General features: G+C 33.0%; 1 protein-coding gene across 3 annotated transcripts in view; it reads left to right on the top strand.

Moving 5' to 3' along the window:
- The first annotated feature begins 542 nt into the window (after positions 1-542).
- Positions 543-21,536, top strand: part of LOC126874778 (parathyroid hormone/parathyroid hormone-related peptide receptor-like) — a 31,715-nt gene continuing 10,721 nt past the window's right edge. Inside the window, exons 1-4 of one of the 3 annotated variants that reach the window (XM_050637199.1) lie at positions 543-806; positions 2,667-3,363; positions 15,832-15,914; positions 19,936-20,035. In XM_050637199.1, coding sequence (XP_050493156.1) covers positions 15,903-15,914; positions 19,936-20,035 — 112 coding nt within the window. In that variant the 5' untranslated portion in view covers positions 543-806; positions 2,667-3,363; positions 15,832-15,902. The remainder of the gene's footprint in view (positions 807-2,666; positions 3,364-15,831; positions 15,915-19,935; positions 20,036-21,536) is intronic. The other 2 variants (XM_050637197.1, XM_050637198.1) reach the window with 2 other exon arrangements.

Here is a 21,536-nt window from a genome sequence, read left to right as displayed (position 1 = left end):
GATTCAATGAATTTGCGTCGAGGGACAAAATTGCTACACTTCATGCTTAATTCATTGATTCACGTGCCAGCCGAGAGTGGCATTCTTAATTTCTCGGCATAGAGTGTGAAAGTGACTGGTCCTTGAGTCAAATCTTGTTTAATTATCTGCTCGTATCATTTATTAACTATCTAAGTCATTAAATTCTGTCATAACTAATTATTGTTATGATAATAATGTAATGTAGTAATTTGAACTCTTTTGGTACTTCTAATGTAGTAGTGTATACGTATTACCTTCTAGTAGCTTAGAATACATTGTTCATATATATATATACATTGTATATAGTGTATACATATTATATGTATCGCAAATAATAAAAATTAACGTAATTTAAAATAATATAACTTTAGTTTATGTTGATAAAAGTAACTTGAGTTATTAAGAAAAATATATTTTGAAGCGCGTCGATCGTCAAATATACTCAAGTTAACACAACTAATTGATTTTTCTAAATATTATTCATTAATTTTCCAAATACCATAACTAATTAGTCAATTTTTAACAGGGAGATCGTAAAACATCAACATCAAGAATCAAGATGGAAGATAGAAGAACTGCGCAGTTGCAAGTAATTCGATGATAATCAAGTAAATGGCTAGTCATTCATAATCGATGCTAATGATAACTAGCCGCGTTAAGATTAACGATAGGCCAATAACCAGATTTGCTTATCGGCTTATTAAAAAGTTATCGGCTCGTTGGTATAATTTTCCCGGATTAATTAACGTGTGATACCTTCTTGAAGAAAGGAAAACATTCTGAAGGTACTTCAAACTTTAAACGAAGAATTTTTTATTATGATTTTTCTTTCCTTTTTCCTATCTTCCCATTTATATCTCGTTGTATGATAAGAAAATTTTCACGATAATTGTTAATTGCTTCTTAATCCACACCGATAACAGTAGACGCTTCTACGCTTGATAATTTATGGATTATTATGAACGTTGATTGTACAGCGATTACTGAAATGTGATGGTTTAGAATATTGATAGTCATGCTGAAAGAGATTGATGATGAATTGCTTTTGTCAATTTGAGAGGCATGTAGCATGCTATGTAGTTGAACATTATTTGATATTCCCTTTATCGTTTTGCTCTTAAACAAAGACAATTCTGTTTGTTTCTTAATTGAATAATGGGAATAAACATGTAGACATAGCGACTTGATTAAATAGTCCACTTTGTAACTTATTAGAGAAATAGCAGAATATTCTTCTCAGAAAATTCCAGAATTATGAACCGATGAAAATTCAATACTTATTACTTCAATAATTTTATAATTTATATAACAATTTTTCTGTTTCGTAATTACAATATTTAGTACTTTAGTCACAGTCCTGGCAAATCTCATCACATTCCCTTTATTCATTAGAACAATGTTTTCAATCAAATAAAAAAAAAGAAGATTGTTCTACATCTGTTACTTTAGATTTTACAAATTTATTAATTAGAATGTTTTCAGAGATTGAATTATTCGTGTTTCTAAAAACATTCCAATAAAGAGGAAAATTTCTATTGTCTTATCGCTCTTTATTTACATGAATTTCAGTAAGATCGAACGCGAAATAATTCCTGTCAATTTCACTTCTTCTCTTGTCTGATTTTACTGTAAATACAAAATATTGGATTAGTTCTTGAACATCCCCAACTATAAAAGCGGCCCAAGCTTTAGCTAACAATAGATTGCGATCGAGTCACGGCGAGTCCATTATCATCGTTATCGACGCTATTTTACAATATCGTTATCGTCGATCACCAAATACTTGCACGTGCTCCATCTCTTTTATATTTTGAGTGACCCGTTTGGAAGATAATTCTTTTTGACCCCTTTTCACCCTTCTATCTCAATGATCAATATCGATTAACTCCAAAATTAGAATTCTTATTTGTACATCTGTTTCCTCCATTTTTATCAATTATATCATCTTCTAGTTAGAAATTGACGTTTTCAATTTGCAATTACAAGTAGAAACTCTCCCAAGGAAGCAAGGTATGAAATGTATATTGTGGACTATCTGATACATTGTATTTTTTGTTATGAATGGCTCTTGAAGAGTAATCTGTACTCCTACTGCAATTGCTTTGTTAGTTCTCTAACAGGGTGAAATATTTCATATGTGCCTTCAGATGAATAAGACTGCAGACATTCACTTGATTGCTTATTATTATTGATTGATTGATTATTTCACATAATTAGAATTGAATCGGTTAATTAGTTCATAGAGAAAAGGTACAACGAATAATGTATTTAACAATTTAATAATTTAATAATTAATTTAGCAAATTCATGATTGAAAGTTAAACAAAGTTTCACCGCCGTGAAGTTTGATGGACGTTTAGAATGGTTCTTTGATGAGTAATAGATGGTCTAAACTAGAATCGAAACTCCAAAATCCTCTTCCAAAACCGACCTGTGTTACTCTTTAATTTGTGGTAGCGATCTTGTTGCCAAAATTTGAAAACTAGTTTTTCCTTGTAGCTCGCGGTAACGTCCAGTGAAATATTAAATTTACTTGTTCATTTGGTTTTTGATTAACGATAATTCTTTTCTATCTTTCGTCCACTGTGAAATTATCGACTTTGTATTTCAACTTAAATTTCATTATATTTTAATTTCTTTTCCAGGCTTAAAAACCCCGCCCGAGGCATCCCTTCAGTTTCGCCATCAATTCAGTTTGCAGGAAATAGTATTTCTCTGTCAGGACAGCAGTGTGCTCTTCTATTTTTCACCTCGTGACCGGAGTCAACGAAAAGCAACAGTTGGCGGAGCTTCAGAGCGACGAGGAAATAACTATGCCCGAGTATTGTTGTGACAAGAACGTATAGCTCGCGTGGAAAGAGAGAGAGAGAAAGAAAGAGAGAGAGCAAATCGGAAATCGCACATGCGTAAGATTCGACGATATAGAGCACCAGAAGAAGACAGTCGCGCTTAAACGGCGCCCAGCGTCAGACGTGTTAGTGCGTCGTCAGAGACAGTCGATCATCCAATCTATCCAAGGAACAGTTACCTCTTCACCAAAAGAATCTTAAAAGGAAGATCCAGTTAGAGAGAAGAAGAGATTATTGTCATTTATGGGCGGATAAATCTTTGGTTGGGGTTACTAATGATGGGAATCAGGGATGGTGCTTTGAACTTTCTTCATGAAGATTTCCACCACTTTTGCATTTTGTGACATAGGAGAACGCTTTTGAGGATTATCGAAGTATCTCTTCAGAACTTCTATGTGGAATGAAACAACGATTCTGATCAATTTTGCATCCATCGAAGGAGTGTTTACGCATCTTTTGCCAGCTTCTTTTGCATTTCACCGAGCAGCTTCCGGTGAGTGACAATATTTAAAATTTGTATAACGCCTTCTGTAGAATGAGTGCAATTTTTTAATATTGAATAGAAATACAGAGGTGTGCAAAATATTTTTATCAAATCATTACGTAATAGTAGTTATTGGTTAAACACTTGCCAAAGTTTTAGAATAACGCGTGTAGAATATTTAATATTTTTGTAAAAAGGAGTCAGGGGCTGTGGCAGTTTTTCAGCACCGCCGCTGCAATATTTATTTGCATAAAGTTTCTCAGAAATAAAGTGCATCCCAAAAGAGTTCAGAGCAAGAAGAATATTAAAAAATTTCTGGTAACTTTCTATTCGATACTCTCCAAATAGTGCTGCTACGGTTTTAAAACATTCAATAGAAAAATTATTTGTAGGTTTTTAATGCCTAAGGTATGAGAGCAGTTGATTATTAAACTTCAAAGTTCAAATAAATTTCTAAGGAGACTGGTTAGATGAAAATATGTGCCAAAAAATATTCATGGCAATTATGTTTCCTTGAAGCTGACTTCCTTCGCATTTTATGTTCTTAAAAAAAAAAAAAGAAGAAAAAAAAGAAAAAATGTGAAAGAGAAGAAACAGAAGAAAAAAGTACGGAATCTGGCGAGTGAACACATAAGCGGCATTTATTAAGGTCGTCGGTGGAAATTCGCGGAGCTCGAGACGAGTTTAATGTTCTCGAATCCATGCTGCTAGATAAATACTATCATAAACGACGGCTCTTTGGATCGCCTGTTGGGCAGTTGATGCTTTTATAAATAAACTCCAGAATCCGTTTCTGGTGTTTCTAATCGTCCCAGGAAAACATTAGTAAAGTGAGTTTTAATTAACTAGACGCCAGGTGTTAATACCATATTGCTCCACTTGGTCGTTCGATCCGATAGCAATCTGTGTACTTGAAACAGATTTTTGGCTCAAGGAAGAGCGTTGTTGATAAACGTATCTACCAGTTCTTATTGCTGTTATTTTTCTTGAAGTTTGATGAAATATAAAGTCGAGGAAAAAGTAGGAAAATGTTTGATGCGCCTAGTTTCTTTAAATCAAATAAATTCCTGGCTAAGGCCATTAATTATTCTTTGATTTTAGAGAAGCAAGATTTTGTAGTAAACAAGAGCGCTGTTGATAAACGTTGCCCGGAATTTTTACTGTTTCCCTTGTAATCTGATAAGATAGAAGAACAAAGGAAAAATTAGAAAATGTTTTCTAGTTACGTTCGGTAAAATTAAGCGGTTTCTGTTCATCGATGTGTAGATTTACTGATAAAGAACTAATGAGAAAAAGAGAAGAGAAGAGAGAGAGAGAGAGGATGAGGAATTATCGTTTAAATTATCAGTTCCCTATACATAATAGTATTGAAGGAAGGAAGATATTTTGATAATATTTTTCATTCATATTCGTTTTCTATCTCCAATTGTTCTATCTTCTATCAAGTGAAAATTAGCTCTGACTCAAATTGTTTTCCACGTCACGTTCGAAAATTTGATTTTGTGATAGAATATTCCTAGATGTTCTATAAAGTTTAATAAAGCAAATTTAATTTAATTAACAGAAGATAATACTTCTAGCGAGACACTGAAACAAGCGTCTAATAGTTTCATACTGTTATAAGTTAAGTAATTAATTAGTCAGGGTGTTTGGTCTAATCCTCCAGGCGTAAATATTCCAACTATTTTATGTATTTTCATAATAAATCCAACATTTACGTATTAAAAATGTGTCACATAGGGAATTTAATTAAAGTTACCCTTGAGAGAAAGAGTAGCGAGCTGTGCGATGTCTGTAATGCAGCACATCGGCTTTATAAATGAGCTTTCTTGAAGATTATTACAGAGGAAAGAATAAGGAGTAACGAACACTTTTAAGATACAGCTCTCTCTCATTTTGTTTTCTCACTCATGTACATTAAGATCTTAGGACTTTTTGTAATACCTACAGCATTGTGTCAGTAATTTGCAGAATCCTTCGATATTGTCTTGAAAGGTTTACCTCTTACTTAAAAGTTTGTAATATTTTTCACTTGTATTTTTTATGGAAATTTCACAATTTTTCTCGCAATAGAGATTAACAATTTTTTAATTGTATTTTCTGAACACAAATTCCATTTGTATTCTCTATAAAATGAAGATATATAAAATATATAATGTGGAAATTTTGAAATTTCTCCCTTATATTTCTTAAACACTCATTATGGAATTTGTAAAAAGTTTGTTAATTAGTATCCTTTAAATATCCATCATCGGAAATTTTAATATCTTTATCTGCATTTTCTGCATACATCCATAAAAAGTATCCTGAATACATCCGTAGAAATTGTAAATTTTGATTATTTTAAAAAAGATTATACAGTTTTCCGGTTATGGTTATTTAAAAAATACTACTTAACAAATTTTGTATATGTTTGGAAATAAGTGCCTAAAAGTACAAAGGAGAAGTTTTAGAATTTCCACGCTGCATAGTCATTGCACTCGGAAAGTTTTCTACCTTGAGACCTTTTAAATGATATTTTTATACATTCATTTTTCTTTAATTGTGGACATTCACGTGTGGATTACTACGTTATACATATAAACCTTGGCTTATGTCAGAAGAAAAATATTTTTTTACAATTCTGTTACGTTCTTTTGGTGCCGTGTCTGCATATGGAGCAGAAACGTTTATCATGGTTTTCGTTGGCTGTTGCAGTATATGACTGGAAGCAGATAATTTGGTATATGGAAGTTTATTAGCTTTGATGGTTGATTAGGAGGCATATGCGTTGAATTTCTAGCTTATTCTCAAGCCTGGTAGTAGAACGACCTAATGTATAGTCAGACACATTATCATGATTAAAGGTAGTTTGCTACCATGCCATTGCCATGCTACATGCTACATTGTTTCTGCATATGCTTGATTCGTCGAATCGGGAGATCCATTGAAAAATTTAATTATTTAATTTTTCTAATTCGATTGCCTTAACTTAAAATTACTGTAACCATTCAGGTTTGCTATTTAACATTTTAACTTCAAGACTTTGGAACTGAAAATTCAGTGACTGGCGTGGTTTGGCTTTAGATGTAATTTTTTTAACATGGATATAATTTTATTTTATGGATAATTATAGTTGCATTATATGAAATATCGAAATACTTTAATTTCAAGTGTATTTCCCACATTTTTAAAAGCTCCTTTGATCTTTCAACATTGTTAAATTTTTGTATAGGGAAAACTTGCAAATTCGTTGTTTTTGTACTCTCGTTATTAAGAACACTATACCATCACGGATGAAATGTTAATGACTTTTGTTATTACAACTCTCGGGCATATTACACCTATGTTATGCAAGGATAATGTTTCAGGATATTTTTGTGGAAATTTGGAATAACAGAGACAGCGTGAGGAACTCTGACCATTCTCGGCATTTTCTTGGATAAACATTATCATCCCGTGCGGCAGCAGAAGCGACGCGTTGCTGAAAAGAAATAATTATCAAAGATGTGAAATTAATTGTAAACGTCATATACCTGTGTTAATTGAATATTGCTGTTCATCATCGATTTTGAAATATGCGTCCCTGCGTTTTAACACGACAATGTCCTCAATTGACGACATGTTTCTCAATTCTTCCTTTTGAGATTGAATTTTGTCTCTTTCATCTCTCCCTTTTAGTTTTGAAACTTTAGTTCATGAATTACATTATTATCGATATTATTGAGATTGTTTCAACTTTCCTCGATGCTCAGTTCAGTGTAAAGTTATCTCATTCAGAATTTGTATCTCTTTTTTGCCAAAACTATTTGATTTGTTTAATCAATCTTTGCAATAGACTGTTTACCGTTTATATATATTTCTTCTTTTTTTTTATGTTCACAGTTTTTAATTAAAGTCTTATCTCAATTTTCGCAAAGTTCAGTGTGTTACTTAATTACCGGGTCCAGTGGCTCAGAAGAGCCGGAGTGCCAGCATATTCTTCCCCCTTGTTGCAGTAGTATAGTAGTAATACTATAGGAATTTTGGTAGAAATAGTCAGGCCATTGTGAAAGATCAAAGCGTGTTTGAAGTTTCAAAAAACTCAGGTTAAAAGCGTTTTTAAATGAAATTGGGATTTTGAATGAATTGACAAAAAGAAATGTGAATTAATTGACTAACGAAATTGTGAATTAGTTGTTTATACCGTTGCTAGTTACTTAATATTGTTTACTTGAAACTTTCTTTACATCGCTACTAAGTTTCACAGATTTAACATCTTCAATTCGATAATCGTTGCTTTCCATAATCTGCAAATTTAGAAAATTGTAAAATTAAATACTTCTAAACGAGTTCCTCGAAAAAGCTGATTAAATTCTTATCACAGAGTTACTGTAAAAGTTTCAAAAAGTTATTTAACAGCTTGTCAATTTCTCCGTCAGAACGAACTTCTTGTCATGACCTTTCGAAGAAATTGAAGCCTAGCTTTTTGGAATTTACGAAGTTCGTAGTATCACGAAGCTCGTAGCGTCACGAAGCTTCCACGTAGCGTCACACAATGTGTTCGGCATTCGGCACGTGACTCATCGTATTAAGACAGAAACGCGCCTTTGTTGGCCCTTCGGGGCATTAATTACAGAGATGACACATTGCGGAGTAAACCAATTAATAGCGTGACATCGGCCCCACTTTACTTTCAACCTATTGCCTTCTGCGTATGTACGATCTTCTATATATATGTATGTATGGTTTCCATGAGACGATCCTCTATCGATCTCTTGAAATGGTCTTTGGTGTCATCAGGTCGTTTAAAGATATTCCTTAGGTCTGTGAAGTTGATATTCCCAAGCGCAGATTTTTTTTTGTAACAATCAAACAGTATTCGTTTGTCCACGATTTGGCCACATTTCACATTTGCCTAATCAAAATGTTTATTTGTCCACACTTCAATTAAAGGTTACCATCAAATTAAGAAATTTGTTAGCAGTACCATCATGAAGATGTTTCATTGATTTGTAAATGGGATATAATTCATGGGGGTGCTGATAACAAATTTTTTTAATTTCTTGATAATCTTTTTCTGAAGGGGTGGGCAAATGAAAATTGTGATTGGACAAATGCAAACAAATACTGTTTATTTTTTATAAAAATTCTCACTGAAGATTTGCTCAACTTCACAGACCCATCGCCCTTTGTAGTTTACTTGCCAGTTTCTAACTTCCTTCTCATGACTTCTAGCGTGGATCATATTGTGCAATGTCTGTGTTAAACAAAATTGTAATTTAAGTTATGGGCCATTCGAATGAGAGTTGAGTTTGATTGAGATTTCAGATTACTTGGTTTATAGACTGCATCTTTTTTTCATTAAGAGATTTTCCTAATTTTATTTCATCAATTTTATTCTTGTTCTGATTTTGAAATTGCAATGTAGCTCTACAATATAATTTTTTTAATTTTATATTAGTACGAGTCACATCTGTACTTACTGAAAATTAGCGCAATGCTTGCTGATCAGCAAAGTATGATAGTTCCTTATAAATTAGGTAAATACCTGCGAAATTTTTGTTATTGGTTGACAATTGTTGATTTGTCTGAGAACATTATTGCAACATGATACACAGTGTTCACTTCAAAGTGTTACTAAAATTGCAATTATCTGTAAATCATCTTCAATATTTTTCGTGCTCCATTGGCTGACAGATGTTGATTTCTCCTTGAATATTATTAAAACGTGGCACAATGCCCATCCATGATCAAACAAGATCTTCTTTATGATATTAGGAACTATTTCCAGATCTTTATTATTCCATACCCCACTTGCTCCATATAGAATTTCTTGAAAAAATTTCTTTCTTCCAATTAATAATTTAACAAAGATACAATAAAATTGTAGAAAATTAAGTGAACTAATTAAGAAAAATGTATTATATATGTAAAAATTAACATGTCTACGTTATTGAATTTAGAAAAACTTAATTTTTACAATTTTCTAATGCGATATACCATACATACCTCTTCAATAAACGTCGATATTTCTAGAATAATAATTATGAAAATTTTGTTATGCCGCCAGTGTCAAGGATAGGTTTCTGCAATTATTATTGTACTTCGTTGTATAGTCGTTCAGAGAGTTGCAGCTACGACCGTACGTGATTCTGTATCCTCCTAATTACTGTTATTTACGATCACTATTACAGTAATCACGTTATCTGATCGTTTGTCTCTACAACGTTCCTCTGTGTATCGAGAATTAATCTCTCAAAGAGATTAATGTTGCAGACAAGGTGGTTCGTTATCCGTGGCTAATAATCTGCTTGTCAATTCAGAGGAATCGGTAGTTTAACCTCGATGCACCCTTATACCTCTGACTAATTTGCACATTTTGTTAAAGTTCCATTAGAGCATTGTACAACCTGCACAGATATCATTTTCCTCTCCCTTTTTATTGTGTGAGTCCAATGTTTATTATTTCTCGCATAATATTAATACAATCTTATTGATATTATAGATATTATATACCATATAATAACAACGCATTTACATATTTCTTCCTGGAATATCCTTTTAGTCAAATGTTCCCCCAACTATGACTTGTGTTCATAACGAGCCTCGAATAAAATTTTGAACAATTAGTTGTTTCTGTTGTCAGAGTAGAATGAGAAATGGGTATGTGTAAGATACTGAAGAAATTGAAGACCTAGTTTCCCTTGAGAAACGACAGTTACAATAGCAGATAACTTGGAAAGTATTCTCTGCTATGTTGAATATTATTGAATTAAAAGATTGTGTCAGTTTTAATTGCCATAATTTTAATAGATTCCAGAGATACGAAAATAGGAGGAAGTATAAGCTGAAAGCTATCCTAAGGCGGAAGGCAAAGATTATGAGTAATACTAATAATAATAGTAACTATAATTCTATTATTATAATTGAAAATTTACTACTGGAATTGTAACTTCATTAGTAGAATTCTATTGTCTTTTAATTACCACAATACTATTGTCTCATCGTCATTCAAAGGCGGTAGGTATTTTTGCACCATAGCGTCTCGCTGTTTTACAATATAAAACGAGAGATGATAGTTGCTAGAGTCCAAGGAACTATGTGGACCATTTTCAGTCCGGCGAAAATTACTGATATTTACGTAGCTCTGTTCCCAGCTTCTCCGCTCGATAGTACGTTTAATTGCAGCTAGATTAAAGTTCGGTGACCCTGCTGAGTCTGGAAATAAACGTGGGCTAGCAAAGTAACATGCGAAAAGCGGGGTTGTTTTGAACAAGTGCTCCGTAACAAGCTTCAGCTATGAGTGATGAGTTCTACCACTAACGAGCCAGGAAGCCGCTCCTGTATACTTCCATTTTTCGTTTATTATCTAGTTTTCTTCTCTTTTTTTATAAAAGAAATAGGAATACTTTGTATATAAAACCACATTTCATTTCTCTCACTTGAGACATTATTCTGTTGGGAGGTCTGCCAAAGTATTACTCAGAAATTGAATTATTGAACAGATCGTAAAACGAAGCCACAATTCTTTAAGATATTTGTGTCGTAGATTTTCTGACAGTTGTTTTAAAATGTTTATGACACGTTATTTAATGTATTATCGCATGATTCAATTATTTAGTTATTATACATAATTTAATTTTTAGAGATGGAAATACTCATTAATATCTTTTTCTTAGAGAAAAGATGCGGCTAATCTAACGCAGTGCATATTTACAACATAATCATCCGGCTCAATTCATTATAACTGAAATAGAAATGCAGAAGCAGGCGTTAAAACCGAGAAACTCAAAGAAGAGAAGAACATTCCACCATACCAAAGGAATTGGAAAGCTACTCGCAGCTGAAGATTATAACACTTATCAAAGATGCAGTTGACGTCTTTGATCACATGGTTGCATGCTGTTCAACCGAAAAGGAAAATGAAGAGATGGCCAATTGGCTGATAGTATATATATCTAGAAAAAGTACAAACGTATGATGTAATTGCAAAAAATGTAACAAGCTACAATTGACAAGAGGAAAAATATTGCAATCAATTTGCGGAGATAAAAACAGAGAAATAGTGTAGGGTGGTAGGTGGTAGCAACTATCGAAATGATCTGAAACGAACAGACCGTAGAAGCCATATAAAAAGGGATGCTCTTTTCTATGTTTGTGAAACTCAAGTACGGAACTTTCTTTTCCCTCATTTCTCTTTTTCTTCAGTTTTTGCGCAGAGAATCTTTCTTCCCCTGCTTGTTTCATTAGTAAACTACAAGGATGAAAATGTATAACTTCCTTGAATTATTACTTCTTTATAAATCTTCCAACTTTTGTACAAGTTTAATGCACGTCTGGCTTGCAGAATAGCAATCTTCATTTGGAAAAGTGACTTTGGTAATTGATATTGTCTAATTTATTAGATGCGAGAATTTATAATTTAAATGAAATACTATGTATCTACGAGATCTAGTTTTGAATGTTATGAAAAAATTAATATTGATACTGACCTACTTCCAAATTTTGGAGCATTATTACGAAATTGGTTCAGACTGTTACTACTTTGATATTATCAAGGATTGAAATAACAAGAAATAATAATGTTTAAAGAATACGATGTTCAACATTGTGTAACTAAATGAATGAAACCTGTTTCATCGACGAATTTTCAATGTTTCTCCTTAGTGCTTTTGATTTTCCAAATAAGAGTAACATTTGTTCAAATGTTTTATTATTTCATAAAAATTCCTTATAGAATTGCTATAAAATGTAGTTATAATTTAAAATGCACTACAAAGAGTCAAACAAACGTAAAAAAGAAAATATAAAGGAGCTGGAAGAACAGCTTAATTTTCTGCATGACGGACCAAAAATAATTCCTTTGGTGACATACCATAAACAGACTGCCTTATATGGATATCAGTGCAAATTCATATTTTTACGAACACTACTATGTGTTGTATGACATAAATACTGTGAGCTGGAAGTTATCTTAAACCGGGAAGCAAACGTCATTGCAAATAAAATAATAAATAGAATAGTAATATTTGTTACACCATATGTACGTTGCAATGTTTTCTGATATGATACATAGTATTATAATAGAGGTCTAATAATAGAGAAAAGTAGCCAAATACGTCGTTCGTATAAAATCAATCACGACAAAAAGCATTTATTCTACTCGTTTTTCTGTGGTTGCTGCGGACGTTTAAAAGTTCCTTTCTCCATTGTATTGATTTAATCCGAATCTTAATTTGATACGCGAATATACCAATTTTTAAAAATTAATTCCCTGGATTTCTTGTTAAGAGCATTTTCCCTTTTTCCAGGTGACCGTTTTAATAAAAAAAAATTCAAATTAAAACACTGGAGACTCCTGATTTGACTATCGTTCGGATAACCAAGGAGAGAAAAGCAACTCCATATACAACAGCAGAGTTACCGACGTGTTCACAGCTAAAAGAAATCGTCCAGCCAATTTAATAATTTGAGACTGTTCATTTATGATTACACGTGCATGTGGCATACACCAAGCTAAATGTAAAATCCACCAGCCACTGATTATCAATATTATGATAAGCACCTTACTTTGGACATATTGTATATTTGTGCATTGCGTACATCTATGTATGTTCAACATCTCCACAGATGAATAAAAATCCTCAGTAGTAGGAATCGAGGATGGATTTTAGCATAGAGTATCATCAATTATGTCGTTAAGGATGAAAGGCTTGGCTGGTGCGATGGCATTCGCGTGCGTGACCCCATTTCTGGTTGTGTCGCGTAACCGGGAAGCCTTCAAGTGTGTCGTCCGCGGCTTCGCGAATCCGCTGCTTGCAAATCCCTAGGATAAGGCCAGATTTATTCATGATTCATCGCCGTTTACCCGTATTTTATTATCGCCCGTGGCTTTTACGAGTCTGTCTTTTACGAGACCATCGTCACTGCAAAGAAGACTCCTCATTGTTCTCGTGTTCATGACAATCTGTTGGCCTCTCTGAATACCTCGTCAAACTCTAAGATAGAACCTGGCGGTGATAGCCTACAATATATACTGGATTACGTTTATCTTCTCTCGTTTCTTCTCAGAGACTTAAGAGCTGTTCTAACGCAAATATAATTTCAGTTTTATTTTCAATGGATGTTTAATCGATTGTTCTTTGATTTAAATATCTCTTTAAGAGAGTATAATACGTGAATTAAGGGTAGAAATATTTCAATCGAGAGATTATTGTCATATATTATTTGTTGTTTATCGTCGCGCCCCTTAGTGAGGTGTGCAATTTGAAATTTTTATTCTACTTGGCACAGTTGTAATCTTTTATATGGATCTGAGTATTCTTTAATCAGAATCTTTTTACTTGTGTATGTTTGTTGGATAAAAGATTTTTATTTTGGAGTTTCAATGTCGTTCCAGTTAGAATGATTGTAATTACTTCATTTGGGTAGCTTTTGATGCTTTCATAAAGTGATATCTCCAAGGGATTAATTGTAGGAAATCGTACAATTTTGCTGAGTTATTATTTATTATAATGATTTCTTTAAATATGACGGCGTTATTAGTACACTTTTTTTAGCCTGTTACCATCGCTCCTTTTATTTTGGACATTTTCTTTAATCAAAACTCTATCGTCCGCACCGCAAATGGGACAATTCTCTCAGGAGATACTAAAAGTAACATTTTTCCCAGAAACCTGCCAGTATATTCTTTCTCACGTATCTATCTCCACAACTAATTAAACTCTCCATTTCCCATTCTTTTCTACACTCTGCTTAATTCCATCGCACGATTCGTAGACAGAAGTCTATAGAAATGTCAGAATCGTTAAGAAAAAAAACAATTCGAGGCGAGGATTTTGTTTTATAATTTCGGTGCCTAACACAGCAATAATATTAATAGAATAAATAATAATATTTATTATTGTATTTATCGAGAAAAGGGCAGCGATTCTGCTTCTGATCTAATATTAGCCAAATAATTGAATCGCAGCTACTCTTTTCCCTAATTTTCCTCGGGATCACTTTTCTCCTTTCATCGTAAAGGAAGCGAGGGTTGTAAGGTAACTTCAATTTCGGAGTTCTCAGGACATCGAGCCCTCGCCATTGCCATTGGCATTTCCATTTTCTTCGTGGAAGCCTAGCATTCTTGCCAATAACGAAACGAATCTCGTCGAAGCTTGCAAAGCAAAAAAATTCGTAAAAAGGAACGTGGTGCAAAGGCAACCATAAATGGGTAGCCTATTCATGCCAATGAAAACAGATGTCAGTAATACGTGGAGGATCAAGACCCAGAAGTCGATGACACACGAGGATCGTTATTTTAATCTTACTGTTTCTCACGATTTACTACTGTACATTCTTGCAATCTTTAGGTATCTTTAGGCTTGCGATCTTTCGTAGTCATATTATAATTTAGAATAGTCATAATAATAGATAATAATAATGGACTTTCTCGAATACCACGTATACACAATTGAAGTGATTCAAAATGTTTCAGATCACATTACCAAGTTCTCACTTTGTATTATGACTAATTAATAAACATTTATCAGAGCAGAAGGAAAGAACGAGTAGATGGACAAATTGAGTTTAGGAAAATTGACCTGATATTAGATGAGAAATCGATTGGAAGAAGAGCTGGATAATTATTCGTAGAAGGTGACTGATGGTTTAAACCCTCATAAAGGGTTGGGCCTCTCACTCTTGGAACACTAATAGAGAGTTAATAAAATGACAAACAAGGACGTAGCCTTTTGGGTTTGCCTACGAGTCCATTTCAGCCTTGGTTTGCGAAATCGTGATTATCTTGTTGATTTGATTGACCATGTTAGGGCCAATTCAATTACCAGTATTGAACAAACCCTATCAGAGGGATTCTGTAGGTCGGAATTGTGAGGGCTTCTAATTTTACCGTACGATAGCAAGTGAAATTATTGTTATTGAATCTACGAGTTTCTACTTAGATTTATAAATCTTTTTAGGCGGAAACAGGTTGTTCGATAACGATTCACGATTTTTCCTCACATTTGTATCTTTTTAGCTATCTTTCTCCTTTGGATATTTTGTTCGTAAAAAGCGTGGGATGTATAAAAAGTAGTAATACTATATTGTATACTATAACCAAATATTTAAAAGCTATGTAATTTTTAAAACATTTACGGAAATGTAACATGTAACATTGTGAGTCACATAAAGTGAAGGAGGACAGTGTGTTGTAAATGTAAAGATGGTAAAGATATATATAGTGTAAACAATACTTACAAAAAGAATCGAAAAGATTGATGAAGGACTAAAGAGAATCAGAAAAGTTCTTTCTCAAAATACTTGTTGACATTGCATTAAGTTACATACTTAGACCTTGTTCTATTGTTATGAAGAAAATCGATTCACTTTTTATTATCTGTAGATTAGGGAAAGTATGATTGTATGTTTGTATGTTTGTATGCGATTTATGTGTCGTGAAAGATAATTTGTTAGATGTGGTATTTCCACGTGGCCTATAGTATCTAATTGACAAAATATAATCCGTTTCAGGGTACGGGAAATAGACCACGAGTACGGTGTGCTGATTCAAAGGGCAAACGGAATAAGACACAGCTGGAAACATGAATGGCTACGTAAGTTCCATAGGCAAACTACTATCGTACTAACAGTACAATAAGTTTATTAGTATTATTGTTATTATTATCATTATTATTGTATTGTGTTATTTGATATATTGTATTATATTACATTATGTTAATTCATAGTATGTTATTTATCACGTTATATTTTGCTATGTTTTATTATAACTACATCAAACGTGCGAGTTTGTTACAGTAGTTGTACTTGGCTTTGATAATAACAATTCAGTAAAATAGAAAGAAATAGAATTTTACTTTGATTATTTAACTTGTATAGAATGGAATGTGAAACTGAGAATCGTTAAGATATTCAAAGTAAAATGTTTTGCATGTTTGAACCAATATTTGGTACATTATGGTTGAGAGTAATGACCGTGGTGGAGAATTCATCACCGAAAGAAAAGCCAGAAATAGAAGGAACAGTGTGGAATCGAAGCTTCCTAGATAGTCACGAATCCCTTCTTGTTTCGATATAAATCCTCTGTAAATATCAATAATCCCTTTGTCACAGAGTTGTTACTCATTCATCTTCTGTTTTCTCTCTATACTTGGGAATAAAACAATCACGGTGCTTGAATTTTCTCCTGAAAATCAAGCCCCTTTATACCACCTCTCTATTCAAATATAGCTTCGTCAATATATTGTTTGGAACTGGCACATTAAATTTACCTTATGTATGTCATATAGAATTTGTACTCTTTAAAAATTATCGATAGACCGTATAAATGGATTTTTATGCAAATTTATATCATTGTAAATGCGGTTTAAACAGAAATTGGACAGGGTGTGTATTAAACTTCTCAATATCGTTAGCATTAAATTTTGCAATTCCCTTTCTTCAAACAGAACAGTGTAGAGATCTTCGGTATTTTTCTGGTCTCTGCTGTTAAATTTATTTCTTTCTCATTCCATAATGTTATTATCTGTCAAGTTTGAAACACACACGTCTTCGTTCTATAAACATTCTCTTATCCGAAGTAAAAATTGTGCTCTGGTATTATATCAAAATTGTGAACTCTGATATTAAAGTTATTTATTTTCATCCTGCGTGGTTGTTATTTTTGGACTTATTATCTGAAGTATAAGAACATTCTTCTACAATGTGAAGGAAGATCGTTATAGCTTTAATATAAATATTTTAGTACGGCACACTGAAAACAGAAGCCAACGACTAATCCCTTGCAAATCCTTATTTTTCTTCTTTCGAGAAAACTATCTGTCACCGAGATATTGCACACCGTAATTACAATTACTCGGGAAAACGAAAACTGCTATTTGGGACTTGGTTCATCTCCATCGATTGAAAAATACACATATTATCCAGAACTCGTTTGTCCAGGGGCAAATTGCGTTATATTTTTTTAATTAATGAAATAAGCTTTCATCGTGCGGGAAAAATAGGATATTTCATAAAAATTCCACGTTGCTCGTATCACTGTTGTTTTTCATGCAGCCAATCCTATATTTACTTTAATTTATGTACACTCCATCTCATATAGAATTTTGTACATAGTTGCACACATTGTGTTTACAATTTTTTCCAATCAAATTATCTTATCGAATGCTATTTTTAAGTTCTGATTATAGCATTCGCTGCTATGAACACGAAGCGTCATTCAATTATTTTTATTTAATTGCAAACAATGCTGACGAGACGATTGTTGTGTCTTTATGTATCCACGTCTCGGTATTTGACGTTGAGAAGATGAAAAAGAAGTAATGAAATAACGTGTTGATAGGAAGAAATCTTTTTCTTCTTCCAACTGAATCCTATAAATTCGATGAATTTCAATGGACAATTACTAATTGTCTTGTTTTGAAATTCATATCATATCATAGACGTTTCCCTTCCTTCACAAAACAATATGCGTATAAGTTGTCATTCAACAATGTTATATATATATATGTTTTTATACAACCTTTTACAAATCGTATTTCTGTATTTTTTATACTTTGATAAAACGATTTACGAGTGAGTAACTATAATTCTATTTCGGAGAAAGAGCGTGGAAAATAGCAGCGATTGAATGCGAGTAATGGAAAAAATTGTGAAGTCAGCTCCCCCCGGCACTTCACAGTCGAGCAACATACGAGCTACTGGCATCCACTGAATTTCCAGGATTTTCCAATTGCAACTGGAAGAATTGCACGCTGCAGGCGATTTTCTTACGAGATGTTGAAATATATGTACATATGTTACCCTTCGCATTTGCATGGGAAATATCGTCGACACCCGTCGTTTGCTCACCAAATATTTCTACAAACTTGGAAAACTCGTTTCTGTTGTTTCATCCGTGAGATAAGCTTCCCTTTCGAACACGTGAACCTTGTTAGATAAGCTTCCGCTGGATTTCTGAATCCTAGTATAGCATTCTGTGGTTCGATGATCCAGCTGATGTATATTTTAAGATTAACTGGCATGTTGTAGAACAAAAATAATCGGATGTACAAGTCTTCTTTTCTCTATGTATGTATGTATGTATGTTGATATATGAGGTGACCGATTTTAATCTATACTTGTGAATTATTGTTAAACTAGTTGCTGTATGGAAAACATATTAGGATAAGAATTTAATGATTTCGAGTGGGATATAATCTGATGCGATTATTTGCTCTGTAAATAAATGCACGTAGGTCGTATGAAGATGATATACATTTTTATACTTTACTTTATACTTTGAATATTTTATATATTTCTTTCATACATCAGATGCATTCCTGTACTTTCAGATTTCCCATAAATGCATAAAAATCCGCAGTCTAGTTATCACTGTGTGAGCAGAATGATAATTAAATTGAGAAATGTATGATACTATAAATACTATAAATACTATACTATACTATACTATAAATTTCATATGTATGAAATACACAAATACTCTTGTAATATATAGGATAACATTTACATTTTATACAGTTTTACTGATATTTCATTTAATTTCATTTTATAAAGTGTATTAAATTTATTGTTAAATGTTGTCACAGATTTTATCGAGCACAATACAAAAAATGAATTTTGCATGTAAAGATAATACAAAGTCAGCTTAGCGAATTGTTAAGAACGCTTTCAAATGAAGGTATTAAACTTATTGGAAAAGTTCGTTGATCATTGAACAATGGTCGGTGGTCCATTGTGACCAAGCACACAGTGTATTAACAAAAAATATCAGGTTCTCTTCTCAATAGGAGCCGTAAAAGATGAAAGAACCTGGTCTTTGAATTTATTTGGGTCTCTCGTTGTCTTGATTACCGGTGCACTTGTCAGTGTACTCTCTGGAACTATTACAAGCCAGGTTTGATGTTTGGTAATAATTGGATGAGAGAATAGGGCTGGTTTGTTGCAGTGGAAACGGTTAGTGGGCGGAGATCTCTGTTGGTTTATTTTTGAAGATTAATACACAGATCATAGTGCAAGCAAACGTAAGGGATTTCCTAGTCCAGAAATAATTCCAAATTCTGGTTAGTTTAACCCTGCTGTACTCTTTTAATTTTTATGGTCTTCCAATTTCACTTTTGTTTTAAGGAACAAAAGGATTTGAAGACTACGACAGAAGAAAACTTAAAGTCATATTTTTATGAAGGATTAGTTTTAAAACACTGTATTCTATTAATTAATTAACTTTCAAACAGATTAATGCTTTTAATTAAATTCACTTTTTCCATAATTTTAGAGCTATTTCTTGTGGTAATATCAAAATACCGAGAATATTAAAATATTGCTTGTTTTTCCAATTACACGTTTGCTACTACGATACTTATGTATCTCGCAGGTTCTTTTCATTCTGAATTACTCTATATTGAAATACGGCTTTTTAGTTGTAACGTGATATTAGTATCTGAATTATCATATTTTCCTTTATTTCCATATCAAATACCACTGAAATTAGGTAAATTTACAAAAACGAATTTCTCATGTTCATCTCCTGAGAACTTCATTTCTAATGCTTTCTAGAAAGATCTTACAAGTTAGGAAAAAACAAAGCAGTCTTAAAAAATGTTTCATCTTTGTTTTCAGGAGAACGTAGACTTTAACAAACCTGTGAGCCTCAGCGATCAGAAGCGAATCCTGAAAATGAAGGCTGACCAGTGCCATAAGGGCAACATTTCATCGTCTGGTAAGTATTTGTTCTCCTTTCTTTTGTTCTTATTCTTCGTCAAATAAAACTTGAAGACTGTACAAAGGCTCCCGAAATCGCTTTAACAAAAGTTAACAAAACACACTTCATACAATAGTACACATTTTTCAATTGCAACATTGTTAGAGACCTACGTCTCTCCCTATGTCGATTATGCGTTTAGTAATTTTGAAAGATTTCCTTAAAAAAGAAAAAAATAAAGCCGAATTAATACTTATTGTAGTTGTAAATAAATATCGAATGCTGTGCATAATGCTGAAAATATGAATGACGTTCTAAAATAATTAACAGGAACTGGAAGGTCGAGAGTTTCAACGACTACTGACTTTGATGTCGATTAAGCTCATAGCCAAGGGGTTTGGCACGGCTTAATTCGAGTTATTTCATCGAATCAGACCATCGGCAGTTACGGAAGTGTAGCTACGTTTGGCAGCTGACGCTACTCCTCTAAAGCCATTCTCCATTTCCATGGAAAATCCCCTAATTATCTTTGGATATTCGACACGCTCTGATGTAGTTTGATTAAAATTATATCGTAATATCTTCGTTCGATCTTTCCTCCTGTAATGAAATATTATCTAATTTAAAGCACACATCGTAACTACTGTTAGATAAATTTGAAAAATTATACCATTAGAGCTAATTTCTTTACTTACAAAGTTTCGGTTGCGAATAACCATTATGAATGATTAATATATATTCTCAATATTTATTGTTAATATTTCAAGATTCTCAACTGGAAAGATCAATATGTATCTTCAATACAATATCATCAGTATTTGTTGACAATATTACCAATCGTCTAAGTGCACCGTTAGTTCATTCCTTAAAGCCAGATCTTAATCCTCTAAGTATCTAAGTACGTCTACATCTTGAGCTGTTATACAGATTGCCATACATACCATATATCTACGTCGGTCTTTGGAATTTCGTTTCTCTTCGTGTTTCTTTGGTTTGTCTGTCTGTCCATGCGGAAAGCTTTACGCTTGCCTTTATGAAGTATACCAGTTGCCACATTTTTCCGTTGTTGCTCTTACTATTTCCGTGCATTCCTTATCTCTCAGTGTGATCCATCTGATTAATCTCACAAATACAATAGCACGCTATACTAGTCTGTAGGCATGCGATAGGAGTTTGAATGAAAGCGTAGATGAAGTACGACCAACGAAGAAGATGAGATAAAAGGAAGACGAGAGCTACGTACAATAAATAACAGCGAACAACGTAACTTCACATCATCTTTCTCTTCCAATCTTTTTCCTCGCGAAAATTTGTGGCATTTTTCTTTCGTCCGGCGTGAAAATTATTTTCATATCGATAACGCTGCCTTTGACGTTCGAATGTTAAATACGCGGAAATTATGAAACATCTGGAGATAACATTTCATATAACATTGAATTTCGTGTTTGGATAACGAAGGTACCAGCGCCAATTCTGTAATTAATCATTCAGCGCGAGTAACACACACAAATATACTGCT

This window comes from Bombus huntii, chromosome 16 (assembly GCF_024542735.1).
Source record: "Bombus huntii isolate Logan2020A chromosome 16, iyBomHunt1.1, whole genome shotgun sequence".
NCBI lineage: Eukaryota > Metazoa > Arthropoda > Insecta > Hymenoptera > Apidae > Bombus > Bombus huntii.
The sequence above is the reverse complement of the archived record's forward strand: the minus strand, read 5'-3'. Positions and strand labels throughout refer to the sequence as shown.